At 46.2% G+C, this 16827-nt stretch overlaps 1 protein-coding gene across 1 annotated transcript in view; it reads right to left on the bottom strand.

Annotated features, from left to right (window-relative positions):
• LOC146854177 (aldo-keto reductase family 1 member B1-like) overlaps positions 1–16827 on the bottom strand; it is a 348624-nt gene that overhangs the window by 79305 nt on the left and 252492 nt on the right. Inside the window, exon 9 of the mRNA XM_085650520.1 lies at positions 16338–16420. Within this exon, the coding sequence (XP_085506646.1) occupies positions 16338–16420 (83 nt within the window). The remainder of the gene's footprint in view (positions 1–16337; positions 16421–16827) is intronic.

Here is a 16827-nt window from a genome sequence, read left to right as displayed (position 1 = left end):
GGGCGGTCTGGTTGTCCCCTTGCAGGGAACGCGGGGTGGTACAGTCCCTACGTGGATTAGGTATACACTTGGTAGAAGACTTGTTTAATGATGGTATCGCTAAAACGTGGGATGAAGTGGCGTCGACATTGGAGACCTATACTCAGCTACAGCGGTTTCAATTTCACAGGGTCAGAGGTGCATGGCGACAACACCTAGGAGATGATATGGTTGATCCCCTGAGGTTCCGGAATTATCGTATCTTATTAAACACAATAGCCCTCGTAGGATGACGTCAAGTTATATTGCATAGCTATGTCACAGAGATCCCAGAAATATACTAAGGCTCGATTGGCCTGGCAAAGGGACCTGGACACAGTGATAGACGATGCCATGTGGTCATATTGCTGTGCTGGTACACGCCGTATATCATTGCATGGCAGGCATAGACTTATACATTTCAAGTTTATAAACAGAGCATATTACACGCCGGAAAGGCTGCACATATACGGCCTGCGTGAGGGATCGGCGTGTGAGAGGTGTGCGCACCCCGCTGCAGACTTCATTCATTTAGCGTGGTACTGCCCTGGCGTGGGTAAATTTTGGGAGGCTGTATTTCAGCAGATCGGAGAGATAGCTGACTTGGAGTTAACCCCGGATCCTGCGGTGGCGCTGCTGGGACACTCGAGGAGGCTTCCAAAGGCAGCGCGTAGGCTAGTGGACATGGGCATGCTGATAGCCAAGCGCAGGGTAGCTTTATGCTGGATGCGAGGCCCCTTGCCTACAATGGCGCAGTGGAAGCGAGACGTGCTCTATTGCTGTACACAGTCAGAGACGTTTAGCAAACTGCTACCCCCGAGAAGCAGGCCAAAGAACTTTTGGGGATTGTATGCTGACTACCTCAAGAGCGGTGAGGTGGGAGATAGGCCCAGTGCTGGGGAGGAAGGCGCGTTGGCCCTGGAAGCGGCGGGTGCTGGTGCAAACTGAAGGGTGTTATACGACAGTTGGTGGAGCTCCGAACATTGTTGTACAGAGGGGGACATACATTCCAGGGTATAGATTGAGAACGGGAGGACACAAATGGTCATTTGGTACTGTTCGACTGTGTGCATACCGGTTAGGTATGGCAGGCCTATGAGAGGAGATGCCATGGACATGCATTGAGTATGATGTGGAGACCTTGAGAGCAGCTGACAGGATTTTTCGACAGTTGTGGGTGGGGGGGGGGGGAGGGTGTTGATGTTTAGTTTGATGATGCTTCACGAAGAAAACTTTGTGCTCCCTAATAGGGAAAAGACTATAAGAAATGACAAGCTGGGCTGCACTCATTGATAGAGATGTCCTCTTACTGCATGAGAAGAAAGTGATGCCCGGCCTCTGGGATGTGGGATAAGCTGTGTTATGTTGTGATTATCAGAGACAAAGCAGCCGGCCTCAGGGTTGTAGGCGAGCAGCTGTGTATGCCAGCATGATTGTTCATTCAAAAAATAAATACAAAAAAAAAAAAAAAGAAGCTGGAGCAGATTTGGAGAAGGGATTTCTGCACAGTAGCTAAGGACATTTATAGGGTAGCTATTAAAAAATATCATAAAACCATCTACCAGGCACCAGCGGCTTTACTTTTCTAAGCAAATCCGCAAAAGCGCTAATCCCGCTAAGAGCATGTTCTCTATACTTGCCAGTTTGCAATCTCAACAAAATGGCATTGGGTCTACCATTACGTCTAATCAGCAGTGTGAAGAGCTGGCCACCTTCTTTTTTAAAAAGGTGGACGATTTCTACAGCTCCTTCCCAACCGTACACAACAATCCATCTGCGGCATTTTGCTGTCAGCAGCTAAATACTCTCCACTCTTTTCCACCGATTTCAGTGGATCAGCTGCAATTGCTGGGTAGCAGGATTAAGTCGGGTTCTCCTGCTGACCCTCTTAAACCTGACAAATTCAAGAAGGTATTTCCAACCATCCTACCCTCTCTGATTCAGGTGATTAATAAATCTCTTACCACTGCTTCGGTGCCTAGGGTCTGGAAACAGGCTAAAGTAATTCCGCTGCTTAAAAAGCCTGCTCTTGATCCAACTAAAGCAGAAAGCTATCGGCCCATTTCTATGTTTTCTTGGGCAGCTAAGCTCACAGAGGCATAGGTGAAGTCTCTCTTGTCGGACTTTCTTACCCTTAACAACATACTGGACCCCTCGCAAAATGGCTTCAGGCCAGGTCACAGCATAGAGTCGACTCTCCTGGCTGTGACAGAACATCTCTGGTCTGCCATGGATGCGGGGCAAACGTTGGCGCTGATCCTGTTGGACTTAAGCGCCACGTTTGACACGGTATCACATAACATTCTGTTGAGACGCTTGGTGGAAGTAGGTATTACTGGTCAGGCATTGGAGTGGCTGGCCTTATTCCTTCATGAGAGGTCATTCTCAGTTTCATCCCTCCCGTTTGTGTTCAGTGAACACTGTATCAAACAAGGGGTGCCACAGGGTTCCTCCCTTAGCCCCCTGTTGTTCAACATTTATGTTCAACCTTTGGCTGCTGTAGCCTTGAGTAGGGACTTGACCATGGTCTCTTATGCTGATGACACTCAGTTAGTGGTGGCACTCTCTAATAACACAGAGCAAGACGCCCTTAAGTTTCAGGGTGATCTTGCGGCAGTGGCCGAGTGGATGAGTGCTAACTGCCTCCAACTGAATTCCAACAAGTCGGAGGTATTGCTGGTAGGCAGAGACCATGGTCTGTGGAGCGACCTCTGGTGGCCAGCAAGTTTGGGCACGCCCCCCTCCCCCAAGCATGTGGTTAAGAACTTAGGGGTTTGGTTGGACTCATCTCTAAACTATCGAGCCCATACCAAAAAAACAGCAGGGATTTGCTTTGGACTTATATGGGGGCTCAGGCCTTTGATGGGCTTCTTTGATGCCTCGATACGTCAGGTCATCATTCAAGCTATGATCTTGTCTAGACTTGACTATGCCTGTTCCCTCTGTTTGGGGTCCAATAAAGCAGAGGTTCAGAGGCTGCAAAGGATACAAAACGCTGCAGCCAGAATAATTCTAGGCTTTGGCAAGTCCTGCTCTGTGTCTAGTGCCATCAGTTGCCTCCATTGGCTTCCGGTGGCTAGGCGCATTGAATTTAAGGCCCTATGTATCTCCTTTAAGGTTTTGAAATCTGTCACCCCGCCTATTCTGGCCAATCTTCTCTCTCCGTATGTTCCATCACGCCCCCTTCAGTCAGAGGGCCAGCATTTTGTGGTGGTCCCTCGGATTCGAAGAGTCTGGGCTGGTGGCCGCGCTTTTTGTTATAGAGCTGCCACGCTTTGGAATACACTTCCTGTGCAGATTCGGGGTCTTGATAACTACCTGGATTTCAGGAAGGCCATTAAGATGCTTCTTTTCGGGGCGTGGTTTGGACGCCGAGAGAGATGGCGGCTCGGTGATTCTCTCTGCCCGTGTGTGGAACGAATGAGGGCAGAGGAACGGGTCTCACCGCTCCTATCCAGCATCGGACGGCGGAAAAAGTGATCGGAATGTGAAGGGGCCTGAGAGGCGAAGTTTGGAGACTTTTCGCTGCTGAGAAGCGGCTCGGCCGCGGCCTTAAGCGATCCGCCCGATGCCCGCGAGGACTTCGGCAGGCTACGGGACCGCGTGACTGGAGGTGTGTCGGCGGCCGGGCGGTTGCCGGAGTGGATCGAGCCCAGGTGCGACGGTTATCGGAACTCAGCCGGTATATGAACAGGAGCGCATCTGTGGTGAGGCAGAGGAGCTGCGCAGCGCGATGGGCAGTCGTTGGTGCATATCGCACAGACAAGATGGCGGCTACCGCGACATAGAGGGAGAGCCCTGACGCTTCTGCTGCAGAATCTGTGGGATGTTTGGAGCATACTGAGCTATCTGCATTCCGTGAGTGATGTGTGCCTACTGGATCGTACCTTGATGCTGTTAGTTGTTGGGATGTGAGGCCGGCTCTACCCCCTTCAGTGCTGCCCGTGAAATGATGGTGGTGTTTGTGTCATCGTGGGAGCGCGCATGGAATGGACGGCTCCCTCTAGGGTGGAACTAAGCCTGCAAAGTCGAATCTGATGCTCCGCCTGTGGCGCGCTCTGCTTTCTTCATCTGGAGTTCGAGGAGCTTTACATGGGGATGTGGAGCTGTAATTGTCTCAGGCGCTGTCTTGTGTGGGGTGATCCTTCATTACTGCTATCGTGTTGCTCTGGGCCTGCCTGGCTTCCCTGCTACCGTGTGATCTCGCCTGCAATCTCGTGCCTTGTACCATGGTTCCGGTGAGTGGAGGCGCGACCATTCCCTGTTCGTCTTCACTGGTCTCCATGATGTGATCACGCACCTCTGCGCTTAGGTGGGTAACACGAGCGCCATGTTCTGAGATCCTCCAATCACATAGATAGCGGACGGGAAGGCGCCAGGGGATGAAGCCTTAGTTGCACGCGTGGTGATGTTTTAAGTTAAAGTGAATTTACCTGGCTGCTACCAGTCGGCAGAGGGAACGGCGATCAGGAGGCACTCCATAGGAGTAGGTTGAAGCACTTTGGGTCATTTCTGTCTGACAAAGGATTCTACACGACGGACTACCATGGCTGATAGTAAAGAATCGGTGAAAAGCATGAAGAGGCTCAAATCTGATCAGTCGAATCCTAGTTCTCCCAGCAAGGGAGCGAAAGGTAATCCGGACCCGATGGAACTGATACTTAATAAACTGGAAGAAGTTAGGGAGCTAGCTAAGGCAACCAAAGATGAGGTGGCGGCTATCAGGCAGGATAATCGCGAAACCAATGCAAAATTGGTGGAGGCAGAGTCGAGGATCAGCAGACTTGAGGATCTAGAAGTAAAGTCTTGTGCAGCCATCAACCGCTTATGCATATCATCGGATCAAACTATGCGGAAACTGGCGGAGTTGGAGGACAGGAACAGGCTGGGGAACCTACGCATTTTTGGCCTTCCGGAGGGGTCGGAGGATCAGCATGCGAGCTGTGGGGCCTTCCTGGAGTCTTGGTTTACCCAGGCTACTAATCTGTCCTTTCACCATCCACTGGAGTTTGATAGGGCTCATAGAGTGCCAGGCAGGATAAGTAAAAACCAGAAAGGGCCCAGAGCGATTGTGTGCAAGCCATTGCGATATCAACATGTGGAGCAGATTCTTGACTTCATGAGGAAAAACAACCATATTTTATGGAAATCGGTCAAGGTATACATCTCACAGGACTACAGTAAAGAGACGGTGGAGGTTAGGAAAGCGTTCTTGGCACTGCGACCAATGCTAAAGAAAAGGGGCTTCCAGTATGGGTTTGCTGGCCCTGCAAAGTACCGTGTGTTGGTCCACGGGTCTCCACATGTCTTCTCGGATCCTTTGAAACTGAAACGCATGCTTGATGGTCCGGACGATCTGGACATGGATACAAGCACCTCAATGGGGGCAGTAGCGCAGGCCTCAGCCTCAGGTTATAAGTGAACACAGCTCTGTATGAGCTAATGCTACTTGAAGGGGCAGGTAGCCTGGGGCATGTTCTTTGCCTTGAGGTTCTCTCCAAAGACAGTTCTGTTGGCAATATGCAGTTGCAGATGCTCAGGGTACCTGGCCACATAATATGTTTTAGAATTATTACCTTTCGAATAGAGGGGTTTCAGTTTAACGGGCCAAGATTGCTAATGGTCATGTATAATGTTTCACAGGTTTATTAGGTGGGTTTGTAGTGATTGTCGGGGGTGGGCTGTTGTTTAAACGGCTGGTCTAGTATGGTTGATGAGGTACCCGAAGGTTGTGCTGGTGGGGGGGGTGTTGATGCCTAAGGGGTGGTAACAGGCCTTAGTTTAAGGGGGATAGTTCCTCTGTTCCATGGTTTTTATCTCTCTGTAACAGCTATGCACGGGGGGGGGGGTTTCTGACGCATTCTCTTTCCAGTCACCATGCCTAACTCGTTCAGTTGGGGTGGGGAGGGTGGGGGGCTGGGGGTTTTTTGGGTAGGGGTATGTGTTCCTTGTTTTTTGTTTTTATTTTTGTTTGTTCCGGCCTGCATGGTCTCCATCTTCTTGCTTCTCGTGGGTGTGGGTGGTGCCGGGCACTACTGCGGCTTTAAATGCGCTTACACTGTGAAGTATATGCTTGTTGTGATGTTGATGCAACCTCCTGATGCTAAATAGCTCACTTAGCTCTCCGATGGGAGTATGTAATTTGGATAGACTGAAGGTACTGTCGTTTAACGTTAAGGGCCTGAACCAGCCTGTTAAGAGACAGAAGATATTAGATTATGTTAAAAGACTGAGGGGTGATATTGTTTTACTCCAGGAGACGAAGCTTGAAGCGAAGCAGTTTTACCACCTGAGGAATAAATTTTATAATGAGGTGGTGGGTGCTGAGGCTGTGAATAAAAAGAATGGTGTCCTGATACTTGTTGCGAGGAAATCTAAGGTGGAGGTTTTATCGTCTGAAGTTAGTGCAGATGGTAGATGGGTCACGGCCAAGATGAGTAAGGATAATACAGAGTTCTATGTTACTAGCGTGTACGCACCCAACACTAGCGACCTGGTCTTTTGGGACAAACTAAATAAACACCTTGAAACTATTCCGGACAATGCGTTGCACATAGTAGCTGGGGATTTCAATCTTCCAATAGATGCAATTTTAGATAGAGACTCACACTGCATCTTTAAACCAACAAAAGCTCATAAAGCTTTTCTTAGTATGTGTAAGCGCTTCAACTTGGTAGATACATGGAGACTCCAGAATCCCACTGAGAGGGATTATACTTTCTATTCTCCACCACACGACTCGTATTCCCGGATTGACTTCCTCCTTATCACACAGAATGGCGTTCCTAGACTAGACTCTACAACCATTGAACCTCGTGTATTATCGGATCATTCGTGCATTTCATTAACAATTACGAACGTTAAACCATCCTCTCGTCAGACATCTTGGAGGCTGAATGATGAAATCCTAACTAGTGACAAGCACCGGTCCACAATCCAGGAGGCGATATCCGCCTATCTTCAGATTAATAAACAGGGGGACACGTCCGATCTCATTAGGTGGGAGGCTCTGAAAAGTACTATAAGGGGAGTGTGTATCAAAATTAGGTCAGAGATGAATAAATCTTATAATGAGAAGTTGGAGGCTTTGGAGATGGACATTAGGAATCTAGAGATTAAACATCTAAAAGATAGGGATGAGATGTCTCTTGCTGCGTTGGCGAATAAAAAATATGAATATAATAAAATAGTTAGTGAGAGAGCGGGAGTCTGGCTTGACAAGGGCAGGCGATTTAAGCTTTGTGAGTCTAATAAGGCAGGTAAGTCCCTCGCCTCATACTTGAAGTTCAAGATTCAGAAGAACTCTATTAGTGTCATTAAGGATGCATTGGGGCACTCGCATTCAGACCCTGACAAAATAACGGAGGTGTTTAGAGTTTTCTACGAGGACCTCTATGCAAAAAATGAGGCGGTAGAGGAATCTAGAATTAAGGAATACTTAGATGAGTGTGATCTCCCACAGCTTTCGGATGAGGACCGGGTCAGTCTTAATGGTCCAATTAGCTCTTCAGAGATAGCGACTGCAATTAAACGCTTAAAAGTAGGGAAAGCCCCGGGCCCTGACGGATTCACTGCAAAATTTTATAAAACCTTCCCCTCCCTTTCGGTCGACCCCCTCCTACAGCTATTTCAAGGTATTAATAAATCGGGTGAGGTTAGAGGTACTTTGGCAGAGGCCATAATTGCTGTACTTCCTAAAGATGGGAAAGACCCCTCGCTACCGAAAAACTATAGGCCGATCTCATTGATTAATATTGATTGCAAACTCCTGGCCATGATACTTTCCGCCCGCCTGCAGGGGGTTCTCCCACAGCTGATCCATCCATCCCAAGCTGGCTTCCTTAAGAATCGTTTGTCCAGTGACAACACAAGAATTCTGGCGCACGTACTAGAAAAAGCGAAACTTTTAGACACACCGACTGCAGCAATAACACTAGATGCTGAAAAAGCATTCGATAAGGTTGATTGGTCCTTCCTCCGCGCTGTTCTCTGTAAATTCAATTTAGGGGAGTCATTTACTAGATTGGTAATGTCCCTTTACTGCTGCCCTTCGGCGCGTGTTAGGGCTGGTGGATCCTTTTCCTCTCCCTTTTGCTTACAACAAGGCACGAGACAGGGTTGCCCCCTGTCACCCTCACTGTTCCTGTTGGCGATTGAACCGTTCTTATATCATATAAGGCATGACCCAAATATAGCGGGTATACCGTTTGGTGATTGCACTGTAAAATTAACGGCTTATGCGGACGATGTGCTGATTATGTCGGAAAGAGCGGATGAGGCAATTCCGGCGCTCATGACTGACATTGAGGAATTTTCCAGAGTCTCTGGATATAAACTCAATAAAGATAAAACGGAGGTCAAACTTTTGAACAGTGTTGGGGACAAGGGGATTATTGGAGAGTCTGGGCTTACATGGCAGCCTCGGTGTTTTAAATATCTTGGGCTGGATTTTGATAAGGATTTGATCTCCACGCTGAAAGTAAATGAAGACTTGACCCTGAAAAAGATTTCTACATTACTGGAAGGTTGGTCCCCAAAGTTTCTCTCCTGGTGGGGTACAGCAGAGACGCTTAAAATGATGTCGACTCCGTTGGTCAACTATCTGGCCAGTATGCTCCCTATGACGTTCTCTAATGCTTTTATTACTAAGGTGGATCAGTTGTTTGGGAATTTTCTGTGGCAGGGCAAGAAGGCCAGAGTCTCACTGAAGAAATTACAATTAGCAAAAGACAAAGGCGGTCTGGGTCTCCCCTCCTTCAGGTGCTATCAGACAGCGTTTCTGTGCAAACAGGGTGCTCAGTGGCTGTTAAAATCCCCTGCATATACACCACTATGGATTAATATTGAAGAGGCACTGGTGGATCACGCGCCTTTGGAGGCCCTCCTTACGATGGACCTGTCACACCTTCCTCATTCTAAATATATCATGCTTAATACTAGAAGGGCCTTACTTAGACTCGACCAAACGCATAAAACAAACTTGACATTTGCCAGATCATCGTTTATGTCCCTGTGGAGGAATGCCCATCTTAAACATAAGGGTAGTAGTATATTCTGGGAGTCATGGTCCAAGAAGGGCATTAATTTGGTGAAGGACTTATATGATGATAAGGCTCCGCTGCCATTCTCGACCTTACAGCACCGGCATGATCTTACCCCGATGGATTTTTATGATTTCCTAAAACTTAAATCGATTCTGACAGCGAGTAACTTCTCTCCTTATGTCCCATGGCTATTACAGCATATCCCACGATTAATACATGCTGGACACTTTGTGTCGAAGGTATATAAAATGTTGTTGCCTCTACCCATGAAAAAACACAAAAGAGTGGAGGGCGTATGGGAGGCGGAGCCAAATCTATCAGGCATATCCTTTGATTGGGAAGTGATTCATAAGTTAGCCCTTACACATAAAGTCTCACCTATCCTATTTCAGACGAAATATATGCTTCTCAACAGGGCCTTTTGGACGCCCGACAGGCTTTTCAGATGTAAGTTAAGAGATTCCCCTGTGTGCTGGAACTGTCAGTCAGGTACTGGGGATCTTGCACACATGCTATTCTCTTGTTCTTCATTAGGGGATTATTGGGGGAAGATATTTGATTGCATTTCTCATGTTTTTAAGATACAACCTATACAGGAATTTGTTTACGTCATTCTGGGGGTACTGGACCCACAAATAACAACTGACCAAGATCGCCAGCTGATGGATTTAATGTTAACAATGGCATGTAAAGTGATTCTTTGCAAATGGAAAAATGCGACTGAAGTGAGCTTTAAAATCCTGCAGGAATGGCTATCTTTCCTGAGGGGGTCTAGCAATCCGGCGCTGCAGGCTTCTACCTGGAGCCCTTCAAACAAAAAGCTTTGGAAATCATTGGATGCATCCTCCTTTCATTACGAACCACCTTGAGAGGTTTACTGTGGTTGGCCCCTCTGAGTGGGGTTGTTGTAAGGTGAGGCGTGACTGACCCCTCGAGTCCCGGGGCGCTGCGCCCACACACGAAGCAATGTAATGGGTATGTACCTGTATTTGATGATGCGAGCTGGAACGGGGTTTTATTCTTCATTTCATTTGTCTTGTCACTCATTTCTATTTTTTGTATTTGTACGTATGGACATGACTATTTTGATCTTTGTCTATGGAAGAGTTATTGTATTGTCTTTGTTACTTTAATAAAAACAATTTGAAATAAAATAAAAAAAAAAGATGCTTCTTTTCCCCACTAACTAGCTGGTGCCGCTTTGCGATCTGTCAGTCTTTCTTTCAGCGCCGGGACGCCCTTTTGCAGGGGCAGCTGTTACGCTATATAAGACAATCTAACATAACATAACATGAAGGGAAGCAGATGACTGAGAAGGTCAGTGAAATTGCTCCTTTCGTGGCACAGTGGCCGCCATAAGTAATAAGAGGGGGAGGGCTAGATCGCTGGGGCCGGGTGGCAGGAAACACGGTGCTAAGAAGGAGGTGGGATCGCTGGGTTCGAGTAGCAGCAGGGGCACGACACAAAGAGAGAGGAGAAAAAGTGCAAAGTGAAGAGTGAAACAGAACAAAAAAGGGTGAAGAGAGGAAAAAAAGCAGAAAGGAGTGCAAAGAGGCAGAAAGGAAAAGGACAGAAGGCAGACCAGCAGCAGAGCAAAGATGCTCCCCACTAAACCACCAGGGATGAGACGCAGGCAGGAGCCTGTGGGTGGAGGAGGGACTCGAACCAGCAACCAGCGAGGGTCAGAGAGCCTGCATGGAGCAGCAGCTACCAGGCGGAGCTGCGCAGGAAGGGAAGCCGATCACTGACAAGGTCAGTGAAGTTGCAGGAAAGGCTTCTTTAACTGGGAGCATGGAGTACATCCCTGTAATCCTCTGTGAAATCTTCTGATAAATGCTGTATTTTCAGTAGTTCCAAACTGATAACATTGGTCAAAAATGAACAGGATTTCTTATAATGAGATAATAAAACTATAAGTCCTAAACAATTAAGTGCTGCTGCATTTAAAAAAACAGGTGCCTAAATGGCAGTTATTGTGGGCAGGCCATTTTCCCAAAGAAGTCATTGGAAAACCATTATGGTAGAAAGCGTGTTTTCGAGCACATTCGGCAAGTAACTTTTGTCAGAGTTGGGCATCATTTAAATATCACTTTGAGGTATCACTCAGCTAACCCTTGCAATGGTGTATTGTACATCAGAATGGACAGTAAACATTGGCTGCGTGTAATGTTATCCCCGCATTACAGAAGGTGCTTGGGGATTGTTCAATAAGGAATGTTCAGGTAAATGCTGCATTTCACATGAGTGAATATTGTACAGTCACAGAAAGAAATGCCTCTGATTTGCAGTGTGAGGACCCCTAGCATGCTGCAGCTTGCGCTGAAAATGTAAGCTACGGGCCAATGGACCTAAAAAGGCCCAGATACTACAAAGTTCTGCTTCTGATCCGGTGGACATGTTGACTCCAGGACGGTTATTGTGATCAGCCATCCAATAATTCATGGTCACTACTGACATATCACACTGATTTGTAAGCACATTGTTGGGCTTGAAGCGAGACACCAGAATAACATTTCAGAAACACTCCTCACAATGTTGGAACGAGGTCAAAACATGCACGCAAATCCGTTGACCTTATGACAACGTGGCCCTAGATCGCAAAAAATGAAGAGCGTTGTAAAAGCACATACACAATGTATACATATTTGTTTAGCATGCACTCCTCCATGGTGATCCCGCTAAGGGTCTGTAATAACACACTCTCCTCCACATTTGCATAATGAGATTGTATCTCACTGTATGGATTTGATCCCTGGTTAGTTCTTTGGCTAGAGGCTGCCCAACACTACAGCATGTTATTTTAATGCGTATAGGACTTTAAAATGCAAGCCCTTTTCATTTATTTTGTGTATGCCTCAGGAACTGCATTGGGCTCACTGCTGCCATGAACATGCCATAATGTTAATGTTAATGCAATTTGTTAAGCACACGTATACCCTGGTGTGTCTTGGCGCTGTCTGCTCCTGAGCACGAAGAAGCATAGTTGTTGAAGAGCCAAGTTTTTAGCTCTTTTCTGAATGAGATGAGGGTGGGGAGAGCTCTGATGTGTGAAGGTAAGTTGTTCTAAAGCTTGGTTGTTCCATCCACAAAGCTTCTACCTCCCCAGTTTGCATTGCAGATGCTGGGTGTGGTCATAAGGTTCGCCCCTATTGATCGCAGATGTCTGCCGGGAGTATATATCCGCAAGGAATGTTTCAGAAAACATGGGCCAATATTGTACAGCGCCGTATAGGTGTGAAATGTCACTGGCCTTTGCACATGTAGACATGGGGGGATAAACGGTTCTGTGAGACAGTGGATAATGGGTGTGCAGTGCCAAGACGGGGTGGCTAGGGTGGGGTGGGGTGCAACGCATTGGATGCAGTGTGCCATTGGCAAAAATGAGCAATGTTGAACCGCTCTTCACCGTCGCCACCTCATACACATTTAACAACGCAATTTCACAAACACACAACAGTACAGCAACCATGCCACGCCTGTGCGTAGCATGGAGAACTGACAGTTTTGAAGCAATTTAGAGTAAACACAAAGACCACAGTTCGGGCTGCGAACACAGAAGCTGCTACCCCAGTGGTCCTTCACCGGGAAAGGGGCGTGAAGGGCGCCTTCACATGCGTTGCCTTGTGTGGTGCTTGTACTGGCTGGAGAATCCCTAGTGTCTGGGGACCACAGGGGAAGGGGGAGCGCCAAAAAGTACAAAGGGGTACCCGCAGGAGCCCATGCCGCTGCTGCTCCTACTCCTTGGCTTGTGCCCCTGCCCCCTCTGCCATTGTAAACACAGAGATGACTAGAGGAGTACGGGCAGCTGGACATAGTGTGAGCGGGGCATACTAACTGTTCTACCCCAAAAGGGAAGTGCAAAGCGGAACAGTAACTTTTTACTGCTATTACTATTAGTAAAACAAAGAAATAATTTAGAAAACGGGGGGCAGTCACCCAGACTCATAGGAGGAGGTGGCAGGGACGAATGCTGTGGGCCAATGGACCTCGAAGCGGAGCGACGGAAATTAAAAAAGAGTTCCAGAAAAGCAACACATAAAGACCAATGCATAAAGATTGAGGAAGTTAGGAGCTGATCCCTGGAAGGATACAAATGGCAACAAGGCAGGACAAAGAAGAAGGATTAACCTCCAGTGAGGAAGCCGTTTTGAAGGACAATCAAAGTGAGGAATAAAAAGGCAGTGGGCAGGCTCTAAGCCCACCGAGTGAATACTGCGGAAATCTACCATTACTTCACGGCCACTACTACGACTTACCATTACTACGTATTTTGTACTTAGCAGAATCTTTTACTTCGAATGCTTTAAGTTTGCATGCTTTTACTTCGCATATACCGTTACTTAGCAAAGGCAATTACTTTGCTGACTATTCACATCGTTGTTTGGAAAAAGGAGACGCTTCCGTTTCCAAACAACGACGTGCAGCTCTGACGAAGCCTGAAGCAGAAGAAGAGAGGAAGCACAGTGAAGCGGCGGACCACGAGGAGAGTGAGGGAAGTGGGGCAATGTAGTTTTTGGGGTCATGCAGGGGGTTGTCTTTTAGGTTGTAGGGTTGTGTTTATGTAGTGTAGAGTAGTGTATTTGGGTTTAGGGTAGTGTTGTGGTGCAGGGGGTTGCGTTTTAGGTTTTAGGGTTGTGTTTATGTAGTGTAGAGTAGTGTATTTGGGTTTAGGGTAGTGGTTGTGCAGGGGGTTATCGTTTAGGTTTAGGTTTTAGAGTTGTGTTTATGTAGTGTAGAGTAGTGTATTTGGGTTTAGGGTAGTGGTTGTGCAGGGGGTTGTCTTTTAGGTTTAGGTTTTAGAGTTGTGTTTATGTAGTGTAGAGTAGTGTATTTGGGTTTAGGGTAGTGGTCATGCAGGGGGTGTCTTTTAGGGTTTAGGGTTCTGTTTATGTAGTGTAGAGTAATGTATTTGGGTTCAGGGTAGTGGTCGTGCAGGGGGGTGTCTCTTAGGTTTTAGGGTTGTGTTTATGTAGTGTAGAGTAGTGTATTTGGGTTTAAGGTAGTGGTCGTGCAGGGGGTGTCTTTTAGGTTTTAGGGTTGTGTTTATGAAGTGTAGAGTAGTGTATTTGGGTTTAGGGTAGTGGTCGTGCAGGGGGTTGTCTTTTAGGTTTTGGGGTTGTGTTTATGTAGTGTAGAGTAGTGTTTTTGGGTTTAGGATAGTGGTTGTGCGGAGGGTTGTCTTTTAGGTTGTAGGGTTGTGTTTATGTAGTGTAGAGTTGTGTATTTGGGTTTATGGTAGTGTTGTGGTGCAGGAGGTTGTCTTTTAGGTTTTAGGGTTGTGTTTATGTGGTGTAGAGTAGTGTATTTGGGTTTAGGGTAGGGGTCACGCTGGGTGTTGTCTTTTAGGTTGTAGGGTTGTGTTTGTGTAGTGTAGTGCATTTGGGTTTAGGGTAGTGTTGTGGTTTTTCTGTAGTGTAGGGTAGTGTTTTCGGGCAGTGTAGTGGTGTTTGGGTAGTGTGGGGGTAAGGGTAAAAGAGTCAAAAATGCATAGAAGTAGGGTAGTGTTGTGGTGTAGGGGGTTGTCTGTTAGGTTTTAAGGTAGTGTTTATGTAGTGTAGAGTAGTGTATTTGGGTTTTGGGTAGTGGTCGTGCAGGGGGTTATCGTTTAGGTTTAGGTTTTAGAGTTGTGTTCATGTGGTGTAGAGTAGTGTATTTGGGTTTAGGGTAGTGGTCGTGCAGGGGGTGTCTTTTAGGTTTTAGGGTTCTGTTTATGTAGTGTAGAGTAGTGTATTTGGGTTTATGGTAGTGGTCGTGCAGTTGGGTGCCTTTTAGGTTTTAGGGTTGTGTTTATGTAGTGTAGAGTAGTGTATTTGGGTTTAAGGTAGTGGTCGTGCAGGGAGTGTCTTTTAGGTTTTAGGGTTGTGTTTATGAAGTGTAGAGTAGTGTATTGGGTTGTCTTTTAGGTTTTAGGGTTGTGTTTATGTAGTGTAGAGTAGTGTATTTGGGTTTAGGTAGTGGTCGTGCAGGGGGTTGTCTTTTAGGTTTTGGGGTTGTGTTTATGTAGTTTAGAGTAGTGTTTTTGGGTTTAGGATAGTGGTTGTGCGGAGGGTTGTCTTTTAGGTTGTAGGGTTGTCTTTATGTAGTGTAGAGTAGTGTATTTGGGTTTAGGGTAGTGTTGTGGTGCAGGTGGTTGTCTTTTAGGTTGCAGGGTTGTGTTTATGTAGTGTAGAGTAGTGTATTTGGGTTCATGGTAGTGTTGTGGTGCAGGTGGTTGTCTTTTAGGTTTTAGGGTTGTGTTTATGTAGTGTAGAGTAGTGTATTTGGGTTTAGGGTAGTGGTCACGCAGGGTGTTGTCTTTTAGGTTGTAGGGTTGTGTTTATGTAGTGTAGTGCATTTGGGTTTAGGGTAGTGTTGTGGTTTTTCTGTAGTGTAGGGTAGTGTTTTCGGGCAGTGTAGTGGTGTTTTGGTAGTGTAGGGGGTAAGGGTAAAAGAGTCAAAAATGCATAGAAGTTGTATAGTTAGTAATATACTGCGAAGTAAATACATATTTAGTACTTTCAAATGTATTTGCGAACTAAAAGCATGCACAGTTAACTCTTGCGTAGTAATGGTATTTTCGATGTAAAAACATTGTAGTAAAAACTTGCAAAGTAATAGTCTGCTAGGTAACATCATATATTCGAATACTGCATGTCTCAGAAGACAGTGCATGCTCTGCCTGGACTCGACCTAAAAGGTTGGTGCAAACTAATTTATTTATTTCTGCATTGCCTACTGGTATGTCCTGTGCTCTCTTCCTATGCATCTGTTGCAGCCATGCCCAGCAGGTAAAGCGTGTACCCTATGACCATACCCTAGGACTAGTGTCCCCACCATCATCTTTGGCTATGTGCAGAAATCACTGGGTGAGACCCTGGCCTTATCCTCTGCCAAGTCTCTCTATTCGTGACGTATACAAAAATACCCTCAGACATCTACTAATATTACAAATGCTGTTAAATGTGCCCAATGAGGCTAGGAGCATCCTGCAGTTGGACTCAGGTAACTAATATCCACTCCATAAAAACCGTTTCATTATTTGACTTAAGTTAGGACTCCCTCCTGGAAGACATCCGCTTATAAGGTGACTAAACCATATATGGATGACATGTACAGTTTACAAGACACAGGCTCCAATTCCATGCTCTCGTCTGCCACAACAATAAAAAGAGAGCCACTAAATGGGTATTATAATATCTGTCATTTACATTTCTTCAAAGATGCTTGTGTGTGCCAATATCTATATCCTAACTATAAAAAACTTGAGCTCCACCTTTTGCCAAGCAGGATACTTACATTTCTATATCACAGAATCGCCAGTTTCTGTTAAGGCTCAGAATGGTGTCCATCTCATCTTGAGTCAGTTCAAAATCAAATACCTGGGAATGCAGGAGAAACATAAATTGGGTCAATTGAGCAACAGTGAAGAAATGATCAATAAACTGCTAATCACAGAGGGTTGGAGGCAATGTCTCGTAAAAATTATGATACTGCACTTTTAAGAGGCATCCATCATGGAGTCTGGGTCTTCTTCACATTTTCAATTTAGAACTGGTCATCTAGTGGACACTGCAAATTATACAATAGGCAAATCGTGCACTAAACATTGTAGAAGAATGAAAGTGGTGGTAATTTGCACAGACATCACAGAAAGTAAGAATAAAGATATGTTCTTCTGATTGATGAATAAAATGGAGATACGATAATGTCACATTTGTACTTTAAGTGAGAAAATGAATAGGAGTTTCAATCAATCAATAGTTCTTTATTCGGTGGTTAAAAACCA

Source organism: Triturus cristatus, chromosome 4_1 (genome assembly GCF_964204655.1).
Source record: "Triturus cristatus chromosome 4_1, aTriCri1.1, whole genome shotgun sequence".
NCBI classification, from domain to species: Eukaryota; Metazoa; Chordata; class Amphibia; order Caudata; family Salamandridae; genus Triturus; species Triturus cristatus.
The sequence above is the reverse complement of the archived record's forward strand: the minus strand, read 5'-3'. Positions and strand labels throughout refer to the sequence as shown.